Genomic DNA, 24,679 nt, shown 5'->3' on the forward strand with positions numbered 1-24,679 from the left:
GAGATACAGGGGCCGGCCCAGTGGTGCAGCAGTTAAGTGCACATGTTCCACTTCGGCTGCCTGGGGTTTACCGGTTTGGATCCTGGGTGTGGACATGGCAGTGCTTGGCAAGCCATGCTATGGTAGGCATCCCACATAGAAAGTAGAGGAAGATGGGCATTGATGTTAGCTCAGGGCCAGTCTTCCTCAGCAAAAAGAGGAGGATTGGTAGCAGTTAGCTTGGGGCTAATCTTCCTCAAAAAAAAAAAAAAGATTGACGTAGAAATGGAGAGATGGCACTTTATCCAGAATGGGACATTTAATTTTTTCCTAAATGCTTAACTTTTCATATGATGGATAGGAAATAAAGTTGACTTAGTTGAAGCCACATGTTAAGTCATGGATCAACATGAGTCAGGATCCATTATCCTTTTGGTCATCCTCTAGTAGTCTGCTTTCCATAGCTCGGTGTTTTGCCACTTTAAAGAGTCTGAGAACTTCGGTTTACCTTACCAGAGCTTGTTCTTTTTGGTGATTTGTTGGTTTTGTTGCCCTAAATTGACCATTAGCCATTAAAATAGTTACAAATTAACCATTTTTAGGAGTGAACTTATGGAACTAGAGTTTCAGTGAAATGAAGTCTTAAGATTTTCAGTTGATCTGTAATTTATTGGCTATCAGAGTCAAGAGGAAGAATAAAGGGGGCCAGCCCTGTGGCTGAGTGGTTAAAGTTCCCGGCGCTTCTCTTTGGCAGCTTGAGTTTGGGTTCAGATCCCAGGTGCAGATGTACTCCGGTCATCAGCCATGCTGTGGAGGTGTCCCACATACAAAGTAGAGGAAGATTGGTGCAGATGTTAGCTCAGAGCCATTTTTCCTTAGGCAAAAAAAGAGGAGGATTGGCAATGGATGTTAGCTCAGGGGGACTCTTCCTCACAAAAAAAAATTAATTAATTTTTTAAAAAAGGAAAAATAAAGGTATAGGAGTTGATTAAATGTGAAAAAGAGCAAGAGCCAAGAGTTTTGAGTTCTTCAGTGAAGAAAAATAGTTTAAAAAACAAGATTTGTGTAATGTCATTAGTGTCTAATAGAGCAACAAAAGTTCAGAGAGGCCTGGCCATGGCTGTTCCTGAGGTTTGTGACCTGTGAATTAAAAATATGCTATCTGCCTCTCTGTTCAGGACATGATGTAACCTTGACTCCTCCCTGCCCCCCTTGTAAATTTCCATCTTAGTTTGTAAAATAGGCGTTCTGTTTCTTAAAGCAGTGGTACAGAAAAATGTACTCTTGGAAGTTTTATGAGTCTTTTGCATGTGTACATATAATGTATCAGGAAAAAACCTTGTGCTTCTTAAACTCTAATGTCGGTACAATCACTTGAGGTCTGTTAAAATGTTTCTAATTCAGTGGGTCTGGGGTGAGGCCTGAGGGTCTGCATTTCAAACAAGCTCCCAGGTGGAGCCGTTGCTGCTAGTTTACCGGCCACAGTTTGGTCTACCAAAGTGTGACTGGTACAAGGTGTACCATGTAACTTTTTTGGCTCATTTTTGTTATTAGTGAAAGACGTTTCAGTTACTATCCATGGTTTTGTCCTCTTGCAGCAGTTGCGGTGCCCTCTGTCTGTCCTCACTGCCCCTCCCTTAATCCATGCCTCGTGATCTCGCCACTGGAACTCTGCAGTTGCTACTAATTCACTACTTCTTGCCTTGCCCCACTCTCTTCAGTTTCGTCTCTCACGCTGAGGCTAGCTAGGGTTATCTTTCTAAAGTGAATATCTAATTGTATCACTCTCCTGATTAAAAATCATTGAGATGCCACATTCCCTTCACTATAAAGTTTGTACTTTTTTGTAAACTATACAGAAACTTGAACAATTCACTCCCTGCCTACTTTTTTAGCCTCACCGCCTGTTACTCCCATAATTGTGCCTCTGTCTTCAGCTTATTGAACATATTGCTGTTATTGATAGTTTCTTTTTTTATACTTACCTCTTTGTGCATAGACCACTTATTCTGTCTACCTGAAATGCCCTTTTTCCCTTGTCTGTCTGCTGAACAACTCTTCTTCAAGATGCAGACCAAAAGTCGACTCCTTTATTTTCTTTGGACTTTTCTTTCAGTGCTTTTCCTCTGTTCATGCCCCCATTATAGTATGTATCACCTTGTATTGCTGTTTTGCTTACAGTGTTGTTTGACCATATGGGATTTACTTCAACCTCATCAGCATTGAATTTTTTTTTTTACTTCTATTAGTTGAATGGGTATAATGGTTTTAAATTTGTGAATGATTGTTATTAGTGATCCTAAATATATTTCCATCTTTTTGTTTCTATTTCTTCTTGTTTGAACTTAGTTTGTCTTTTATCATAATTTGTATTTTTTTTGTAATTTTTTAATAAATTGGAACAATTAAGAACATGTTAGAATATAAAATGAGTTTTTTATAGTAGAGTTTACTTAATGAGGGAGGCAAGGGGAACATTAATTTGGCCCACTGTTTGTTTCCTGAGCCTGAAAGAACCAAAGAATTGGTCAACAATGCAGTGTGAAAAATTACATAAAATTTATGGTTTGTTTAGGAAAATAAAAATGTAAACATTTTAGATTTTCATTGTTTGTGTTTATCTTCTAGAGGACCTCTGGGAAAGTTTAGAAAATGCTAGTGGTAAACCTATAGCAGCTGTGATGAATACTTGGACCAAGCAAATGGGATTTCCCCTCATTTATGTGGAAGCAGAACAGGTAAACTTATAAAAAGTCTTTCAATTTGTCTAATATTGTTATTAAATGAAATTCAGTCGGTGTTATCCAATTTGCTTTTCTGTACTTTAAGTATTCTAAGTAATATTTAAACCAGTCTTTGTACTCTTTTCTCAGTGATTTATTCTCTCTATACTATATGGTTTGCCCCCCACATCATTAAAATTACACATGCTTATGGTAGAAAACAAAATGTTGTCTACTCTCATTGTCCCCAAGGAAAATACTGTAAACTTGTTGGTATAATTCTAAAATCACCAAGTGGGTTTATTCCAGGAGTGCAAGATTGGTTTAACATTAAAAAACCAATGTATTGATTCACAATCACTACATTAAGAGAATCAAGTTAGAAGAACCACATAATTACCATAATAGATGCAGAAAAAGCATTTGGTAAAATTCAATACCCATTAATAATATCATTCTTTAATTATTTTTTAACATTGGTTGGGTGGCACTGTGATTTTGATTAGAATTACACTCATATTAGTTGAACTATTATCTGAGTTGAGAAAGTTGTATTTCAAAATGAATTGTCCTCCGACAGGACTGAGAATTATATGTTGACCTTTCATGCATACCAGAGAGTTTATCTTCACTTAGTTGAATTATATGAAATTGTGAAACTGTTCTCTTAAATTTCTTTGCCATGGTTTTGTGAGCTGCATAGGAAATTAATTACTGTTCCTTTTTAGGGAGGAGGATTCATATCTCTTCTTTTTGGCATGTGTTTGTTCTCATGCTTCTGTATCGTCCGTAAAGCTAAGTATTTTTTACAAAGACGTTCTCACTGTGGCAATCTAAGTTAGTAAATTTGCTTTTCTGTACTTTGAGAATTCTAGGTAACATTTAAACCAGCCCTTGTACTCTCAAAGTGCACCCAAATTTACATGGTACATTATAGTGCTTGCAAGTTAATCTTTCAGAGCCACATCTTAACCTTAAACATGATTATATTTTATAATAAAGTATACACATTGGAGAACCTCTCAGTTAGATTGGCTGCAAGCATTTGATAAGGCAATTTAAGGAATGCAATCAATCATATTTGGTAGAAAAGAATACCTATAAGTTTAGTGACCTACCATTTGTGACGATTCTGTTTCTTTCTAGTCTTCTTTCTCCACTTTGGACTAGTCTGTTACGGGAGATGACGGATCAAACTTGACGTTCACACTTTATATGGACTGACAAGTAGCTTTCATTTTACCTATTTAAAGAAGAATAATATACAAAGATGATTGTTCTTTTCACCTCTGGGGATTTCATCCCCTCAAAAACTACCAACACCTCAACACTGTTAAACTATTTACTGATTGCACATAAAGCAGACCATTGGGCCATACGTTTTTCAAGTAGAGCACACTTTTAAGAGCATAATAGTTGATCGGAAGAGAGGATAGTGATACCTGACTCCCTCCCAGTGTTATCCAGACTCAGTTAACTTTTCTATCAAGCTACTATCAAGGTCTTACTTTATTTGCTTGGTTGTTTTTTGTCCACAAGCACAGCCACAAACATCCTCCATTTTATGTTACAGTAAAAAAACCTATCTATGATTCTTAATTCTTTTAAAAATAGGAGAGCTCTGCAACACATAATATCTTGATTATGATCTATTTCTCACTTTATATTCCCTAAATTTAAATATTTTTGCTTTATTTCTGAATCAATTTAAAAGTCACCTTTCACCTTTTTCAAGGAAATCTATGTGATAATTAATTAATCAGTGATGTAGTGTTTAAGTTCATTAGTAGTCAGTTTATCCACAAATGTAGTTGGCCCAGTTTTACATTTGATTTAGGTGATCTCAAATCTCTTGTGTTATTTAAAATGTTCTAGGGCATAGTAACAAATGATAAATTAAAACAAATGCATGTTGAAGTTTTTTTTTTTTTTTTTTTAAAGTTTGGTACCTGAGCCAACAACTGTTGCCAATCTTCTTCTTTTTTTTTTTTTTCTCCCAAATCCCCTCAGTACATAGTTGCACATTTTAGTTGTGGGTCCTTCTAGCTATGGCACGTGGGAGGCCGTCTCAGCGTGGCCTGATGAGCAGTGCCATGTCCATGCCCAGGATCCGAACCACCAAAACCCTGGGCCGCTGAAGCAGAGTGCACAAACCTAACCATTCAGCCAAAGGGCCGGCCCCAGTATTTTTTTTTTTTTTTTAAGATTTTATTTTTTTCCTTTTTCTCCCCAAAGCCCCCCAGTACATAGTTGTATATTCTTCGTTGTGGGTCCTTCTAGTTGTGGCCTGTGGGATGCTGCCTCAGCGTGGCCTGATGAGCAGTGCCATGTCTGCGCCCAGGATTCGAACCAACGAAACACTGGGCCGCCTGCAGCGGAGCACGTGAACTTAACCACTCGGCCACGCGGCCCCAGTATTTTTTAAATGATGTGCTTTTCCTTGTTGCTTCTAGCTTTTTAGTTTTTTGCAGTTTTTCCTCCCACTTTTTTTGTGTTTCATTACGAAGCTCATCCTTTGAAACAAGATGTGTGCTTCCTTTCTTGTTTATCAATCATTCTAAAAATTTGAATTCTGAATATTGAGTTCACATGCTAATCTAAGGTTGCCACTTTTTGGAAGTGGACTAAAGACATAAGCTTCCTCCATAAAAATTAAAATAAACTTGCTGTAGTATTATTTATTGTTATGTATCCCTTTGAAAACATTAAGACTTTAAAGTTCTCATCTGGGTACAAATCTCTTCTGAAGGGCCAACAGTATTACACAGAACCTGGCCTTCTATTTAGAGTATTGTTATATTGAGGCCTAAATGAGAAATAGTGACTTTTCTCCTATTCTGTAGTATCATCATCTTCACCACCATTGCATTTTAGGTACTCATGAGACATTTGGTTGTACTGGTTTTACTTTCTACTTTTTCACAGAAATTTTGCCCCCTCCAAAAAAAAGAAGAAAAAGTGTTGATACTACTATAGCCTTTGCTTTGCCTCTTTAGGTAGAAGATGACAGATTACTGAGGTTGTCCCAAAGGAAGTTCTGTGCCAGTGGACCATATGTTGGTAAGCGAATGGCTATAAGTGGGAGCTGATCAATGAATTTGGATACCATATCAGTAGTGTTCCAACTAATAGGAAATAATTATCCATTTTTAAAAATTTTTAATAGAATTAAATAAAAACAAGGAAATGATAATAGAATAAAAATGAAATCTAGGAAATCAAAAAAGGAGATTCATGAGGTATTTGATTTTTGAAATTCCGTGTTTCTGTGTGTTATTGGAGGCTATAATGAATGAAGAAGGATAGGAACCACCCAAGAAATGATGTATTTAGCCTTAATCTCTAAAAGAAAACTTGGTAGGCATTTGTGTGGGTGGCTAATTTTTTTTTTAATTCTTGGGCATAGTAAGTAAGTAACTAAGTAAGCAAATAAATAAAGCCCAATGATTATTTAGATTTATTATGTAGCAATCATTGTGCTAAGCACTATAACTCACCCTTATTTTATATTCTCAGCAACCCTATTAGGTAGGTGGTATTAATTCCATTTTAAAAATGAGGGAGCTGAGGCACAGCTAGGTTAGTTAAATTGCCCAAGGTCACCTCTCTAATGAGTTAAAGAGTAGGAATTCAAACAAACTAGTTGGATTCCATGAATTTATACCCTTAACTACCACTCAACTCTGCTTTTTCGAGTATTTCTACGTGTCATTAGACTCTTCTATGAGGAAATTAAAGATTAATTGAAACTTTCTCACTTCCTTTAAAACAGTAATTCTCAACAGGGGGAGATGTATATCAGAATCACCAATGCCTTTTCATGTTCCACATACCAAAATATGAAGCACTTTACTTGGGTTAAGAGGTGCGGCCTTCCACTCTTAACCTTCCTTAGCATTGAGAATTACTCGTTTAATAAATATGCCTGAAAAGCCAGATGACAAGTCTGTTATCCAACTGAATCTCTTAAGTGTCACAGTTGCTGTTTTCTCCCTCATGCCTGCAATCTGCACTGTAGGACTGACAGGCTTTTCAGGTTTTTCTAATACTCTGTGACCAATATGGGCAGTATTAAAACCTGAAATATCCCAGTCTCAGGAGGAAATTTTCATTTATGGTTTAGCCTGATAACATAAAGCTATGTAACTTATTAAAACAGTTCCATTAATGTACTGGACAATGACTTTTTTTTGTTTGGCATCTTTTTTTTAAGATTTTATTTTTCCTTTTTCTCCCCAAAGTCCCCCAGTACATAGTTGTATATTTTTAGTTGTGGGTCCTTCTAGTTGTGGCATGTGGGATGCCGCCTCAGTGTGGCCCAACAAACAGTGCCATGTCCACGCTCAAGATCCGAACCGGCAAAACCCCAGGGCGCTGAAGCGAAGCACATGAACCCAACCACTCGGCCATGGGGCTCGCCCTTGTTTGGCATCTTAATGTCAAGTCTCTTTTGCTGGCTGATACCTGAGAGAGTGTATGTACCTGCCTTACAAAAGCTTTGGCTTTTAGATGTGACTCCTCAGTGGTTGACTCCAACAACTCCCAAGGTGTAATCCTGTCCGTCACAGAAATAAATATCAACCCTTCAGTGTTTCAGCACTGTATATACCTCTTAAGGACTGCACCTTAGAATTTGTTTTTAAATGCTATTTAAGAGCTTTCACCTACTTGAAATTTTTTTTCTAAACAGTGGCCCTGAGCTAACATCTGTTGCCAATCTTTTGTTTTTTCTTCTCCCCAGAGCCCTTAAGTACATAGTTGTATATTCTAGTTGTAGGTCCCTCTAGTTTGGGCTATGTGGGATGCCTCCTCAGCATGGCTTGATGAACGGTGCCATGTCCACACCCAAGACTGGAACAGCGAAGCCCTGGGCCGCCCAAGTGGAGCCTGCGAACTTAACCACTGGGCTACAGGCTGGCCCCTGAAATTTCTTTCCACAGTTAGATCATTGTTGTCTCTATTGCTCTGTAAATAGAAAACAACAATTAAAATCATGGTATTTGTAATTCTACAAATGAGTAGGCTGTTCTCTCTTTTTTCAGACTGTTGTGATTTTGTAAATTCTCCTCCTCCTTTGCACGTATATTATTTAGGTTACCTGGAAGACTTCATGTATCATTAAAAATGAGCTATTGGCTTAACAGTTAGACTCAAGCCTATGCGTAGAACACCAGTCCTTTCCACCTTACCCTCCATTTCTTCCAGCGAGAAATTATTTTTCAAGTTTTTTATTTGTTCTTCTCTTCCTTAAGGAGAAGACTGTCCCCAGTGGATGGTTCCTATCACAATCTCTACTAGCGAAGATCCCAACCTTGCCAAACTGAAAATTCTAATGGACAAGCCAGAGATGAGTGTGGTTTTGAAAAATGTCAAACCAGACCAGTGGGTGAAGGTGAGTCCAGAAATGACGTGGCCATTTTTATCTTAGCTAAATTGATTTATTTTTCTCGCTTCCTTTATACATTTTATGGCTGAGTTTAAATTCTACTGCTTCAGTTTAGACTAGGACTTGCAAAGAAAAAAACATTTCTAAACTTTCCTGTGTGAAATTTAGGGCTGATTTTCAAATAGTATTGTCTAGATGTTTGCCCTTATGTCAAGTGAGGGAATGGTAGATAAGTGGATACAAAGGGATAGGATTAAAGGGGGGGAAAAAATGGACTATGTCTGAAGTTACATTAACCAAAACATTTGTAGTCTTGCAACTTCAAACTGCCCTGTCATCGTAATGACACGTTGACTTCAATGATGTGTTGTCATCGTATGTGTACAACTATAATCAAGTGAGATCAGACATATAATAATCAGTTTGTGTCACTGAAATGTGAAATTTCCTAGCTGGTGGTTTAAAACCATTTCACAAAATAAGAATCATGAAATATTATTTTTCATTATTCTGTACTCTGTACCTTTCATAATAAAGTATCTACCACAAACTTTTCTTCAATTAGAGGTTACTAATTGGAATTATACATTGTCTCAGACTTCTGTGCTTTTCTCAAAAGAGCCATTTCTCCATTTTAGTTTTTAAACTATATATTTTTAAAATATACGCAGTGGAATACTATATTACCATTTGAAATGATAATCTGGAAGATTATGTAGTAATATGAAAATTTTCTTATAAATGAGAAAAAGTTATATGTGATTGTATGATTATAATTAGGTAAGTGAAGGTGTTATTCCTACAGTGAAAGATAAAGTGAATCAATAAAATAAAGTTGTATAGAATTTTGAGGTGATTTTTTAATATTTATATAAAAAGAGTAAAATATTTATCTTATACAATTATTTTACCGTTAAAATATTTTGTATATAAATATTATCCAAAATATTTTTGACTGTTGGTAAATAGCCTATAGAGAGTAGTGATAGTCAGTGATTACCTCACTCCAAAAATCAAATGAAATTGCCTTTTAAGTTCATGTAATTCTTTAAAATCCAGGACCTGACAGTTGTTATTCTGTTGAGGCTCTGGGCTCCATGGATCAATGTTTGTAGACACTTAGTCTTCCTCAGAGATTCCACTGTCCAAGTGTTTTTATATATAATAAATATTTTCTGTAAACTTAAAACTATCCACTGAATTAGAAATAGAAACATTCACATTATTTCCTCCCTCCCTGCCATGTTCTTCCTACTGTCCCTCACTTTGGCTTTCACTATGTCAAGTTTCTGTTTTCTTTTGCCTCTGTATTCATCTTTGACAACTGATTTCTTTTCATTCCTTTTTTTTTTTTTTTCTTGGTGAGGAAGATTGGCCTTGAGCTAACATCTGTTACCAGTCTTCCTCTTTTTTTTTTTCTCCCCAAAGTCCCGGTATATAGTTGTATATCCTAGTTGTAGATCATTCTAGTTCTTCTATGTGGGATGCTGCCACAGCATGGCCTGACGAGTGGTGGGTAGGTCTGTGCCCAGGATCTGAACTGGTGAACCCTGGGCCCCCTAAGTGGAGAGAGCAAACTTGACCACTCAGCCACAGGGCCAGCTCCTGACAACTGATTTCTATCTTTGTATTGTTTCATTTTAATCTCTGTCTGTTTAATCCCTGATTAAGCATATATGATCTCTGTTGTTTTCCATCCAGATCTACTAAAACCAGAACTCCTTTCACACCTATAAAAGATTGATTTTAAAAATAAATGCAACTGTTTAATAATACCTACTGGATATCTTTTCAGTTAAACCTGGGAACAGTTGGGTTTTATCGGACCCAGTACAGCTCGGCCATGCTGGAAAGTTTATTACCAGGCATTCGTGACCTTTCTCTGCCCCCTGTGGATCGACTTGGATTACAGAATGACCTCTTCTCCTTGGTGAGCTTCTCTCAAGTAGTATGATGGATTTTGTTGATTAAAGGATTTTGTTTTTCCTGGAGTGTCTGACTGAAACATAATTAGGAGAATATAGTTCTTCCTAAAGGTCGAAAGCCTTTGGGACTAGAGCAAATGACTAATTATTAATTAACAGAACAAGATTAGACCTATATAATTTAGCAGAAACAAATCCCATTTCACTACTCCTAAGCCAGCTTTTTGAAATTGTATTTAAACTTTCCTTTGTAAGGCAAAAATTCTTTTCAATATAAGTAGATATAAGCCTTGAAGAAATTTCCCTACTGATGGGGTTTTTTTGAAATAATTAATTCAGAGCGATTTATATTTTTCTAAAAAAGTGATGGTACTTTGCTGGGAAAGTCTGGAATTTTTTAACATTCTGTTACTACTCAAATTATAATAGCCCATTAGCTTTAGAATTATTTATATTTGGCTTTGTTCCATAAAAGATTTAAAGCAGCAGTTAGTAGTATTGTCTTTATGACTCCAACATAAGTTAGATAATTTCTACATGTCTTTGACTGTGATAAAATTGTCAGATTCCTCCTAGTATTCCTTTAAATTGGACTTGAAATTTTCCCTCGCCTCTGCAGTAACTGGTTTTGGATTCCTCCTTTGAATAAACACAGAGTAGCACTGATGCACAAAACCTCACATCTGCTGATCTCATTGCTGAGAGAGACCTGTCCCAGGAGAGTGGTGTGTTTGTGCAGTTGGCTGCTGTGACAGAAGTTCTTTTTCTTAACTCTATTAGTCAATCCTGAAACGACTCTGAATTCGTAGTGCCTTCCAGTTTCCTTCTTTTAGAAATGAGTAAAGGACAGACTGAGGTTGACACAGTTTGCAGGTCCAGTTTTGAAAGAGCCTCTGTCAAAAACCAAAGCCCCAACTATTTCTGCAACTTATCTGAGTGTATGAAAATTTTCAAAGGAAAAACAAAGCCAAGGCCCCAGAAACTGAATAAAAATAGGAAGTTAACTGCTTTCTTTCTCTTTTTTTGTTTTTTCCAAATTGGTGGAACTTTAGCTTTTTTTTGAGGAAGATTAGCCCTGAGCTAACATCTATGCCCATCTTCCTCTACTTTATATGTGGGACACCTGCCACAGCATGGCCTGACAAGTGGTGCCATGTCCGCACCCGGGATCTGAACCGGCGAACCCCGGGCCGCCAAAGCGGAGTGCGCAAGCTTAACCACTATGCTGCCGGGCAGGCCCCATGGAATTTTGGCATATTTTTTTAAAGTGGCTCTTTTATAAATAACAAAAAAGTAAATAAGGAATGTTGTCATGGTAGGACTTTTATTCTGTAAAATTCTGTAGTGTTCTGAACTTATATAATCTCATTTCCTCTAAACCAAAGAGATTACTAACTAGCAGTAGATAATGCCAATGCATGCTTGTGTTTTTTGTTTTGTTTTTGTTTGAAGACTAGATTAATTTATGTTTTTTCCTATCCCAGGCTCGAGCTGGAATCATTAGCACTGTAGAGGTTCTAAAAGTCATGGAGGCTTTTGTGAATGAGCCCAATTATACTGTATGGAGCGACCTGAGCTGTAACCTGGGGATTCTCTCAACTCTCTTGTCCCACACAGACTTCTATGAGGAAATCCAGGAGTTTGTGAAAGATGTCTTTTCACCTATAGGGGAGAGACTAGGCTGGGACCCCAAACCTGGAGAAGGTAATGGATGTACTGAGTGGGGAAAGAATTGATCAGAAATTGGTCCTTTTTACTCAGCTGTGGTAACAATATCAATAGCATCATCTTTGTATCTGCTGGATGTTACTATGTATTCAGCTGGCCAGAAATTAAGATTTAGGTCTTTGAAACCTACTGGTGAAGTTACATGGTCACTAACATAAAAACAGTGAAATATGATTTGTGCACAAAGCAAATGGTGAAAATGAAAGTCTTTTACAGAGTTCCAAAGGCCCATTTATAGTCAAGAAAAGCTAAAAGGAGTTTCGGATTATCTTATTTGTTGTTACCATAGATACCAGGCACCTTATGTGTAACTGTAAAGGTGCTGGGAGACACAGGGCCCAGCTTTCTGAATTAGGGAAGTTATTTGCTTTCTAAATGTGTTTTTTCCTCTATGATTATCTCTTTAATCATGTATTTACTCTTCTGTTGTCATTTAGATGTTGGGAATGGTGATTTCAGGGCTTTAAATATAATTGTTTTCTACCATCTGCTAACAACTAAAGGTGGTATTTCCTTCCTGACCAGTCTTGATCTGGGAGTTCTTTGCAATAAGAACAATAGTAGCAGTTACTAGAGTTCTGTGTCTTTCTTTCATTGATTCAGTAAACATTTATGCACCTAGTAAATGCCAGGTACTATTCTGGCAGCAGGTGGTACCGCAGGAAACAAAGCATTGCCCTGTGTGGCTTACATTCTAGTGGAAGACACAGCAAAAAAATATGTGATATTTTAGGTGGCAACAAGTACCATGAAGAAAAATAAAGTTAGGTAAGGTAGATAAGGAGTGGAGAGCAGTCAGGAAAGCAGTCACTAGTGAGGGGGTATTTGAGCATAAGCAGAGACCTAACAGAGAGAGCTGTGAGGATACCCAGGGGGAAAGTGGTCCAGACAGGGAACAGCAAGCACAAAAGACCTGAGGCAAGAGCATACTTGGGGTGTTTAAGGAATGACAAGGAGGCTAGTAAGGTCAGGAGAGAGGGAGGGAGGGAGAGGGGCAGTGGGAAGCAGATCAGCTCCTATAGGACCTGTGGGAGATAGAGTAAAAGGTTTTTACTTTCACATTTACTGATATGAGAAACTGAGAGTTTGAAGCAGAGGAACATGACGTAATTTACTTGGCTGTGTGAAAAACAGACTGGACTTGGGAGGCAAGAGAAGAAGCATGGAGACAGGTTAGAAAGCTGTTTCAGTAATCTAGTTGAGGCGCTGGTTGCAACTAGCACTTGTGGGTAGTAAATTCTGTGTATGCTTTGAAGGTAGAACTGAACATATTTGGGGGTGCACTGACTGTGTAATGGAGAGAAAGAGAGGAATCATCAGATTTTGGCCTGAAGAACTGAAAGAGTGAAGTTGCCATATACAAGGATGGGAAGACTGTCATAGAAGTAGGGTTGGGTGCAAGAGAATCAGGACTTTGTTTTTGGACATGTTAAATTTGAGGTCCTTTTAGACATCCAAGTGAAGAGTATCATGCCTAGAGGTCCAGGCTGAATGAATACATTTAGTGTTTAGATGGTATTTACAGCCATGAGACTGGATGAGATCACCTAGGACCTGAGCGTAGTGGGAGAAAAGAGGTGTGAGGACTAGGCCCCGGGGCAGTCCGGGGTTTAGAGATGGGGTAGAAGAGGAGGAGTCAGCAAGAGAGATTGGCCAGTAAGGAGAGAGTCAGAGGGAGAGGGGTGTCCCAGGAACCTTAAAGAAGCGGTGCAGAGGGAAGATGTTCAACTGTGACAAATTCTGCTCAAAGTCAGGCAAAATGATGAAGGAGAATTGATGATTACATTTGGCAAGTTCTCTGGAGTGGTGGAAACAATAGGGGTTCTCCAGAATGGGAGGAGAGGAAAAAAGGCAGCATATTTAGACAGCTTTTTAAAGGAGTTTTGCTACAAGGCAGATCAGAAAAAAGGGGATAGTCTGGAGAAAGATATGGGGTTAGGGGAGGCCTTTTTTTTTTTAAGTGGGAGATTTTATAACATGTTTCTGTGCTGATGAAAATGATACAGTAGTAATAGGGAAAGTCATGATCTGAAAGAGAGGGGTGGTAGTTGCTGGAGTGATGGCTGAATACTTGAGAGGAGTCGGGATCCATTGCGCAAGTGGAGGAGTTGGCTTTAGATAATAACACAATTCATACAACAAGACAGGAGGAAGTATATGGACACAGATGCAGGTAAATCGGTAGATGTTGCACTTTTATGGTGATAATATGTGAAACTCTTTTGGATCAAAAACACCTTTATGAAATAGGGAAAATGTCTTCAGTTTCATAATTTTACAGATGGAAGAATGAAACATAGCAAAATGAAACACTGCCTTGTATCACACAGCAAGTCAGTGCCGGAGCCAGAACTGTAAATTGGTTCTTCTTAGAAGAACCTTCATGAGTGTCCAGTTGTGTTGTCTGTTGACCTCCTATGGTTTTGTTAAATTTATTTTTTACTGAGTTTGAGTTAAATATAGCAAAATGCACAGTTTAAATGTTACAGTTCAATGACTTTTTTTTTTTCCCTGCTTTATCTCCCCAAATCCCCCCTGGTACATAGTTGTATATCTTAGTTGCAGATCCTTCTAGTTGTGGTAGTTCAATGACTTTTGACAAATGTCTGCAACATTTCCATCACCACAGGAGGTCGCCTCAGGCCTCTTTCCGATCAGTCCCTGCCACACTGAGTCGTTCGCTACCCATCCCCCAGGCAAACACTATTCTGACTTCTTTCATCCTAGGTTAAAATGGTCTCTTTAGAACTTCATATAAATGGAATCATAATATACATTCTGTTCATTTATCTGACTTCTCTCACTCAGTATAACGTTCTTGAGATAAATTCAGGTTGTTCATTCCTTTGTATCACTGAGTAATATTTCATTGTATGACTGTATCACAACTTATTTTTCCATTGTGCTGTGGCAGATTTGTGGGCTAGTGTTAACTTCTTTTTTGAGATATAGTCAGTATACCATAAAATGCACCCTTTTAAAATACACAATTCAGGTTTTTTTTAGTATGTTCACAAGGTTGCACAACCATCACCACCATCTAATGCCAGAACATTTTCTTTACTCTCAAAAGAAACTGCATGCACACTGGCAGACACTCCCCATTCCCTGGCAACCCCAGTGCCAGGCAACCACTAATCTGCTTTCTGTCTCATGGATTTGCCTATGCTGGACATTTCATGTAAATGGAATCATACCCTGTCTGGCCTTTTGTGTCTGGTTTCTTTCACTTAGCGTAATGTTTTTAGGGTCATCTATGTTATAGCGTGTATCAGTACTTCATTCCTTTTTATAGCCAAATAATATTCCATTGTGTAAATGTACCACATTTTGTTTGTTTATCAGTTGATGGATGTTTTGATTGCTTCCACTTTTGACTGCTATGAATACTGCTATGAACATTTGTATACAAGTTTTTGTGTTGACATATGGTTTCATTTCTCTTGGGTATATAGCTAACAGTAGAATTGCTAGGTCATATGGTAACTCCAAGTTTAACCTTTTTTTTTTTAAAGATTTTATTTTTCCTTTTTCTCCCCAAAGTCCCCCGGTACATAGTTGTATATTTTTAGTCATGGGTCCTTCTGGTTGTGGCATGTGGGATTCTGCCTCAGCATGGCTTGAGGAGCAGTGCCATGTCTGTGCCCAGGATCCAAACCGGCGAAACCCGGGGCTGCTGAAGCGGAGCACGTGAACTTAACCATTTGGCCACAGGGCTGGCCCCAAAGTTTAACCTTTTGAGGAATTGCCAGAATGTTTTTCAAAGTGGCCACACCATTTTACATTCCCACCAACAATGTCTGAGTGTTCTAATTTCTCTAATCCTTGCCGACACTTGTTACGGTCTTTTTTTTTTTTTTTTAATTCTAGCCATCCTAGTGGGTATGAAGTGGTATCTCATTGTGGTTTTGATTTACATTTCCCTAATGACCAATGATGTTGAACATCTTTTTATGTGCTTTTGGTCATTTGCATATCTTTGGAGTACCCCACCAGATTTTGATTTTTAAAATCTGAGATTTCAATTTATTATATGCAGATACTAATTCTGAATGTGGCCTTTCTCTGAATCTTGAGTCAAAACTGCATAATTTAAGGCTGTTTCTTTTACACATAATCCTTAGCAGTATAATTACACAATGGTGGGAACATTTAGTGAATTCAGATAGCTGGCATTTGTGACTTTAGACAAAATCAGCAAATTTATTTGCTGTCTTGTCTGTTTAGCACTTTATTTCACGCTAATGATTTGAGAAATTTAAATCAAATATTCTCTCAACTACTAAGGTAATTGTGTTTGTTCAAGATTGTTGACATGATATAACAATTATAAGATATCTATGTGGCATATTTGTAAAATAGGCTTTTTAAGTAGTTCTGTGTCTCTCTTATTTCTCCATCAGGCCATCTAGATGCACTCCTGAGGGGCTTGGTTCTGGGCAAACTAGGAAAAGCAGGACATAAGGCAACCTTAGAAGAAGCCCGCCGTCGGTTTAAGGACCACGTGGAAGGGAAACAGATTCTCTCTGCTGATCTGAGGAGTCCTGTAGGTTTTCATAGTAAAGTACCTTGATTTCTTGGTGACTGCATCATTCTGGGTCATGTGGAACGTACTTAATAGTGACCAAAAATGACCTAAGTACTGACCTACAAATCGTGTCTGACTATATTTTAGTATATGCCGTTTAGGTGGTTTGTAGCCAGCTTCTCATTTGTTTAAGGCTTCTCAGTCTGCACTGCAGCATTGAAGGGCGGCTATCACTGCGCCCTCCCCGAGAGCTGCCCTGCTCTGCTGTGACTCCCTGCACGCATCCACCTTTCCCATTGTTCACGTGGGCTCTTGGCTCACTGCCACAATTTGTATGTAATGTCCACGCACGGCTGTTTACAATTTTTTTGACTTGCTCTCTGTCTTTTCTTAATATTAGAATATTTGGAACAAGACGCATTTAATCACATACCTTCTTTTCTGTTCCTCTGTTCTCTTTTAGGTCTATCTGACTGTTCTGAAGCATGGTGATGGCACTACCTTAGACATTATGCTAAAGGTGAGTGAATTTGGAAAGGGCTCTCATTTTCTGCTTTTGAACTTGGATTGACACAGACTGTGAGCTTTAAGTGGTTAAAAAAAAGTCCTGGCAAAAGAAATATATGCAGATGTGCAAATTGCAGACATGCAAATATTAAGAAACTGTGGGAGAAATATTTAATGTCTGTTCATGAATACAACCAATATGATGCCAAAGATCATCTTAAGTTTTTTCACTTCTTTGTTTTACTCACAAGTTTTTAAAAGATTTTATTTTTCCTTTTTCTACCCAAATCCCCCCAGTACATAGTTGTATATTTTAGTTGTGGCATGTGGGATGCCACCTCAGCGTGGCCTGATGAGTGGTGCCGTGTCCTCTGCGCCCAGGATCCAAACCGGCGAAACCCTGGGCTGCTGAAGCGGAGCACGCAAACTTAACCACTCGGCCATGGAGCCAGCCCCTACTCACAAGTTTATCTTCGTAACACAGAAATAGTTATTTTGGTTAACAAGTCAAGTTCTTAAAAATTGCCTCTTCACTGTAAACTTTCGTGGAGTTCTGCCTATCTTAAACCAAAAATTTGTTTCTGTGCTTAAAAAATGATCACGTGTCTCAAGGATTTGAGCTATGCCAACATCCCTTATGAATAGATAGGAAATTAATTCACCTACCTGCACAGCCTCTGTAGTTTTCCCAGCATGTTGGCATATAATTAAACTCTGGCTTAGAAGAAAAATTGGTAAACCTTTCCATATCCTTATCATGGCAGTGATCTGTAGAGTCCTCATACGGTGCAACACGAGCTGGCTCCATCCCTGGCCTGCAGTTAGCAGCCGAAGAAGTAACTTGACAATACTGGTTGCATTAGAGGTGGAGGGAGCTGATTCTACTTTTTACCATCAAATAAAGTGTGTGAAATATACCGAAATACCCAAATCATCTATCAGCCTAAAAAGCCCATTCGTTAAAAGAGCCGCACTTTGGCGGATGAACAGGGTAGGAATGGGATGTGCTTTACCCCCTTACTTTACTGAACTGAGAGCACTTTTCTGGTGCCATGTGAGTCAGATTTGCAAATCTAGTTTCTAGTATTTTGGTTTTAAACAAATCTTATTCATATTATTAGAATGTTTTTAAAAATATAAACTTTATTAAGAAACTACATCTCAAAATGTACTGCCTTAATTACCCATCTTGTACAAGGGTTTTCTTTCCAATAATTTGAAAATTATACTTTGGGAGTACCTTTCAGCTAAATGACATTAAGGGCCCTTCTCACTCTTACTATCTGTGAACTGTGCACTATGGATCTTGTATTTCTTTGCATATGAAGTGAGATATTTTGTATTTCTTGTCTGTTCCATAAAGGTATGGGACAAAATTGGGATTCAGAAAATTTCATGACATACCTTGACATTTTCATGTAATGGCATAACTTTTAAGAATTTATACTAGTGTGTATAGTTAATACGAGTTTTCATCTGTTTAACATAAGGGAGCTCATGATAATTCAGCTTTACTATGGAAAGAGCTATAATGAAGGCAGAATCAGGGTTCTTCAAGAAACCAATTGGTGAGAGATGAGAAGAGTTGTTTTCTCTGGGTAATTTAGGAATAATGAAGCAGGATAAAAAATAAATTTAATTTGGAGTATACTTGAAATGTGGTATTATGGTGCCATCTAGTGGATTAGGTAAACCAGTTCTTCCTGGAGAAAAAATATTTCCTGAAAGTCATAGTTCACACTTTGAATATTGGAGCTGAAAAGGACCTTAGAAATCATCTCTCTACCTCACTCACTTTACAGATGGGAAAACTGAGACCCGGAGAGGTTAAGGACTTAGTCAAGATCACACAGCTAGTTAGAGGCAAAACTGAGACTAGAACCCAGGTCTCCTGACTTCCTGTCTGTTTTACCACACTGCTGCCCAAAAGAGTCCAAAGGAAAGGAAAAGGAAACTGGGAGCTGTGATGGGGTCTCCAGACACTGGTCAGTGTTAAATCTTCAGGGGAAAACAAGGTCAAGAAAGTCTATAAGTTGTCTTAGAGAGATATCTCACATACATTTGTAGTTGTAATTTTTAAAAAATATAGTAATGTTTTGTTTCTGACTATGAGAAGAGATTTTATGTATGCACTATGGAAGATTTAGAGACTAGAAAAGCATAAAGAAGAAAATAACTTAGCTGTAATAAAAAAAAAGCAGTTCACAAAAATAGCACATGTAATATCTTATTCCTGATTTGGTAATGTATATATAGTAATAATTTAAAGTTTTCTTTATGATTCTCTATTTTCCTAATATTCTGCATTCAGCATGTGCTGCTTTTGCAGTTAAAAAATGTGATGATGTATAATCTCATTGATCAGAGACCATCACTGCTTTTTCTCTCTACTTTTTTCACTTAATATATCAAGAGCATGTTTATGTCATCAAATATTCTTAAAATGTTACTTTCAATAATGTATCATATATTTTTCACTATTACAAATTACATTGATGATCTTCAGTGGTATTAGTAATGATTAGTTTGTTCATCTAATATAGAATATTAGTCAGACATCAATGATGTAAAGAATTAGGCCATGGCAGGTGTACCCCTTAGATCTTGATGTTAAACTCCTCAGAACTGAGGACAAGCCAATTGTGTAGTGAGCACTTACGTCTGATGACTTATTATAATGACATATGGCAAATTTAGTTCCCAAACATCTTGAAAAGTATTATCTTTTGTTAATTTCATACCCTGTAGTCTTAGCCCGTGAGAATGTAGAGCAACAGTTTCACCTTATTTGGGGATAAGCTCATATAACATGTGCTGTAATTTCCAGGGGAGAGTTAACTAGCTCTGTCTGTTTTTTCACTGTAGCTTCACAAACAAGCAGATATGCAGGAAGAGAAAAACCGAATCGAACGAGTCCTTGGGGCTACTCCTTCACCTGAATTAATTCAAAAAGTCCTCACATTTGCACTTTCAGTAAGTTATGGTGAAAACCACTTTTAGAGAGAATTGTTACCCACTGATCTGTGGCAAGCGTCTTTGATTCACTGTCCTCTTAATCTGCCTTAACCCTGGGCTAAGGCTTCCTCTTACTAGGAAAACTGGAATGAGCTTGTTAGTGACCTCTATATCTCCCTCTAGAGGTGTGAGTTGGAATAGTTGGGAGAGGAAATAAACTGGAAAGCTGACTTAGCCCTGGGCCTGCTTTCTGTCTCTTGCTTTCTTTACCCTGTAGGAGCCCAAGCAAGTACCCTTTGAGCAGCTTGTTTGTATCTGTCTCAATGCCTCATTCTCAGTCTCAGTTTGGCTGATCTTTAGGCTGCTGGAAGCTTCTGCTGCCAGTTATTCCTAAAACAAGGAATGAGTGTCTTCAGTTTGATTACTTGGGTACCTCAACAGTATTTGCCCTTTCTGGCACCAGAAGATGTTTTGGATACAGTAGACTTTTAGTTCTCTTTCTCTTTTTAGGAGGAGGTACGTCCACAGGACACTGTATCAGTAATTGGTGGAGTGGCTGGAGGCAGCAAGCATGGAAGGAAGGCTGCTTGGAAATTTATAAAAGACAACTGGGAAGAACTTTATAATCGATACCAGGGAGGGTTCTTAATATCCAGACTAATAAAGGTACGTGAAGGTTTTCATTCTGAGGAACTTGCTTATCATGGATATTATTGAGAGACATGTATTGAGAGAATTTCCTTAAATGGTTTTTAGCTTTATTAAAGGGCTTCTCTGTCACCCATCCTGCACCGTCACAAATTAAACTGAAGTGGGGAAAGAATGATTGGTTTCTAGGGTGGTTTGTTCTTAGCCTCTTTTAGTTGCACTTATATTTAAACCATTGTTTTTTCAGCTGTCAGTTGAGGGGTTTGCAGTCGATAAAATGGCTGGAGAGGTTAAGGTAAGGAAAGTACTGTTTACTTTTCCCTTTTCAATCTAGTAAGTAAAAACACTAACTAACCAAATTGTAATTGTGGAGTGTTGGGGTAATGTACTTTATTCGTGTCTCCTATGTTTTTTCTTGGAGAAAGAAAGCTTAAGTTGTATCCTTAATATTTGAAGAATTTAGAGTTGGAATCATCTTTGAGGGCATTGAAATATGCTTGAAAGAATGTGGCACTTGGAGTCAGTCAAGCTGGGTGTGAATCTGTGCTCCACCTCGTGTTAGCTGTGTGACTTCAAGCAGGTTTTTAACCCCTGTGAGCCTGTCTCTTCACCTGTAAGATGAGGTAATGATAAGATTGTTATTCAGATTAAGAAACAGAGGGCCTGGAACAGAGTAGGTCCTTGAAATTAGTTCTTCTCCCTCCCTAATGGCTTCATAGGTCTGTTGTATGCACAGTAAGACAAGACGACTATGTAGGGACCTTCCTCTTAGCCCTTACAAAAGTTGGTAATCAGTTTAGTGTGGACTTATACCTGGTAAAGTTCAGCATTTGGGGGACAAATCTACACTGATTAGGAAAGTCTTAACTTTAAGCGTTCCATTGCATTTAATTGCAAAGGATTTTTAAAATGTCACTTTCACATTCATCTTCTTAAAGGCAAGTGGGTTATTGGGTGTGAATTGGGAAGTTCTCAGAGCTGTGTTTGGTTTACTCTGTGAGCCTTTGTTAGGAATAAGATTTTAAGATCTCAGATCTTGAGAAAACAGTGAAAGATTTTATCTGTGCCTTCATTTAGTTTATATTGTATTGTGTAAATAATTATTTGATTGTAAAGATAATAACTACTCTGAAGAAGAAATACATATAATGGGCAGTGGCCAAGCTGAGGCTGTAAGACCGGCAGAGGCCAGACTGTGGAGGGCTTTGGAGGCCTTATTAAAATTTTCTTAAGAATGGAAAGCCTTTGACAGGCTTATAAACAAAGGGAGTGACTTGGACTGATTTGCATTATAAAAATTTCAGTCTGGCTGCAGTGTGGAGAATAATTTGGAATGGGAAAGAGAAGATGTTGGGAAGCTAACTCTCCAAGCAAGGAAGTGTATCAGCGTGGAGGGGATGGAACAATGAAAGAGATTCCGGGGCTGGATTATGTTAACCTTTAATTCAACAAATATTTACTGAGTGGCTTCTCTGTGTTGTGAACATGTCTCAGGGACGAAGAAGGAAGAGTCAAGGATAGTTCCCAGGTTTCTCATATGTAAATAGTGGCACTATTTGTTGAGATGGAACGAAAGGAAGTCTTGTAGCTCACTCAGGCCCTAAGAACCCAAACATGATAAGGAGACCTGGAGCAAGAGCCATTGTCATCTGTGTAAATAAGGTTATTGATTTCTAAAAGGTCTGGACTTAATCTGATGAATTAGTCATTTCTCTCTTTTACACCTGTGATGACTAGTTCAAAGGAAAGACCCTCATCCTTTTGCTGCTTGGTATTTAAGAGTTGCTTTGTTTCCTGTGAAACCAGGTATACCTCATTAGAAAATGGTTTCTTCAACCTTTAATCAGTAAGCATTGTGATATATTATAATAAACTCATAAATAGTTTTATTATATGAAAAATGTGAGTTTGTGGAGTATTAAATTATTAGGATATAGCAGCAATTTAAGCTTCTTAGTTTTATCACCCCTTAGAAATTAAGTACTCTGTGCCAAGTATTATGCTGTTTATATGGGCTGTCTCTTTAATCTCCTGGAGTAAATATTTTCTCATATGAAAATATCTCATGAGAAAACAGAATTAGAGTGCTTCATTTACTCAAAGTCACGGGTGAGTACATGACTGAGCCTGGATTCAAGTCCCAGGCCTAATTCCAAAGCCTCGATGAACCATTGCACAAGGAGCCTAAAAGAAAGGCCACAGCTTCTCTCTCTCTCTACTATTAGCTTTTGATTAGGTTTTAAGTGTGTGATATCTGGGGGAGAACTGTGTGCAGGGCCAAGGAGCTGCTTGTTCTTTTAGCCTGGGGGTGGCAGTAGTAAATTTTCATGAGTGAAACTCATGAATCCCTTACAGACCAGTGGGTATTTTTTCATGACCTGTGATATTAACTTGTTACTACTGCCGGTAATGATCCTACATTCTGGGTTTTATACCAGGCTTTCTTCGAGAGTCACCCAGCTCCATCAGCTGAGCGTACCATCCAGCAGTGTTGTGAAAATATCCTGCTGAATGCTGCTTGGCTAAAGCGAGATGCTGAGAGCATCCACCAGTACCTCCTTCAGCGTAAGGCCTCCCCAGCCACAGCGTGAACCCTGAGCATGCGCCGCTGCGGGTCTGCTGCTCCGCCGCAGGGACGAGGTGGAGCTCCCCAACAGCTGATTCATATGCCAAGAATTTGGAGTCTTCTTTCAACCAGTGGGGGTTGGACAATGAATGTAGTTAACTGGTTCCTGCTCACACTCCAGAATTAAATTCTATTGAAAAAGGAAAATCAGCAATTCAGCAAAAAAATAAAAATAAAAAATAAAAATGTAAATATGATAGTAATAAAATAGAGCATAACGAAACTGTGAAACTTCCTGAAGCCTTGTCAGTGGTTAAAAGTATTTAACACTCTCCTGTTAATGACAGATGTTCTGTTTTTATAACCTACCAAAAGGAAACTAGAGGCTTCTGGGGGAAGAGGGTTTTTGTGAAGTGGGTTCTCCAAGCAGCCTACAAGCCAAGGGTAGTGTCCATTGCTGGGAATGGTTGAACATGGAAGGCTGATAGCTGTATAACATAGTCAGAGTCTGTGCATAATTCCAAGTGGGTTTTATTATTTTTTTTGGCATGGGGACTGATCAGGAAGATATATTTTCCTGCATAACTCAATCTGAACCAAGGATTGTAGTTTTCCTCCTTGCCTTCCCTTTTGTGTGACCCCTTGGCCAAAAAAAAAAAAGAAAAAACAAATGAAAAAAAAACCACCTATCCTGGTCTGGGTTTTTTCCTCCCCTTAGTTCCATCCCCAACCCCCACCCCAGATGTCCTTCTTAGAGATAAAGAAATAATAAGGAAACATCTTTTATAGCCACATTAAATAAGAGAAACTGATATACATTATTTTTTCTTTCTTTTTTAAGATGACTTTTAAGAACCCTGAAATGCATATAGGTGAGACAGTGGAAATGGAAAGGTTTTTCAGCCAGGCCTTTCTGAAGGAGCTGTTCTGCTGAAAAAGGTCTTAGCTGTCTGACAGGCCGACCGTGGAGCCTCTTTCTGACATATCGACAGTGGCTTCCCCATGCATTTGGGCATGTAGGGAGTCAGTGGTGACTGCTGCAGGGCCTAGACGTTAGCGGTGACTGGTTACAAAACAGAGACTATGAGCCTGTGTGCCACTCTGCTTCAACAGTGTATCCTACTAACAAGCCTCACTTGCCCGTCCTGGGAGTTTTAACTCTACAGCTCATTCCTCTCCTCTCTCCCTACCTTCTTTTCTTTCTTTTTCCTTTTATTTTTCTTTAAAAAGTATTTTTTTGTGTGTAATTAACAGGAATTCATATTTGGTGTGGCTTAACTGTATTTCAGAAGGTCATCAGATTGTGAGACTGCTTCCTTGAAACATTTTTGTGCTATTGTTTTAAAAAAATAATAATTAAAAAACAGTTGGCGTTAATAAAAATGTCAATGTGAAATTGATGTCCTGATTTCTTTTATTCTCTTTGATAAGAAACTAAAAACTTTCCCATCATTCAGTAGGATTATAAGTTTTACTACCATAGGATTTTTCAAGTCTAAGAAAATTAAGTTCCTGAATTCCTAATGAATGGTTTCTAAACAGAGATCCTAAGATTCCTTCTAAATTAGTTCTGGGTTCTCAGAAATTTCTTAGATCTTCTCTGAATCCATATTCAGGAGTTAACTTGAGACTTACCAGTTCCCATTTACTGAGGCATCTTTGTCTAGGTGCCATGCTCAAGGCTGTCTGCAGGCCGTCCAGGCATGCGCCTAAGGCACCAGCAAAGCTGGGGCA

General features: G+C 38.2%; 1 protein-coding gene across 2 annotated transcripts in view; it reads left to right on the forward strand.

Annotated features, from left to right (window-relative positions):
• NPEPPS (aminopeptidase puromycin sensitive) overlaps positions 1-24,341 on the forward strand; it is a 91,771-nt gene extending 67,430 nt beyond the window's left edge. For both annotated transcript variants that reach the window (XM_070560531.1, XM_070560529.1), the window contains 11 exons: positions 2,608-2,717; positions 5,699-5,762; positions 7,955-8,094; positions 9,884-10,018; positions 11,498-11,717; positions 16,145-16,287; positions 16,733-16,789; positions 19,642-19,749; positions 20,242-20,397; positions 20,627-20,674; positions 22,818-24,341. In XM_070560531.1, the coding sequence (XP_070416632.1) occupies positions 2,608-2,717; positions 5,699-5,762; positions 7,955-8,094; positions 9,884-10,018; positions 11,498-11,717; positions 16,145-16,287; positions 16,733-16,789; positions 19,642-19,749; positions 20,242-20,397; positions 20,627-20,674; positions 22,818-22,970 (1,334 nt within the window). In that variant the 3' untranslated portion in view covers positions 22,971-24,341. The remainder of the gene's footprint in view (positions 1-2,607; positions 2,718-5,698; positions 5,763-7,954; positions 8,095-9,883; positions 10,019-11,497; positions 11,718-16,144; positions 16,288-16,732; positions 16,790-19,641; positions 19,750-20,241; positions 20,398-20,626; positions 20,675-22,817) is intronic.
• Positions 24,342-24,679: the final 338 nt, after the last annotated feature.

The sequence above is a fragment of the Equus przewalskii genome, chromosome 10 (genome assembly GCF_037783145.1).
Source record: "Equus przewalskii isolate Varuska chromosome 10, EquPr2, whole genome shotgun sequence".
In the NCBI taxonomy this organism is placed as follows: Eukaryota; Metazoa; Chordata; class Mammalia; order Perissodactyla; family Equidae; genus Equus; species Equus przewalskii.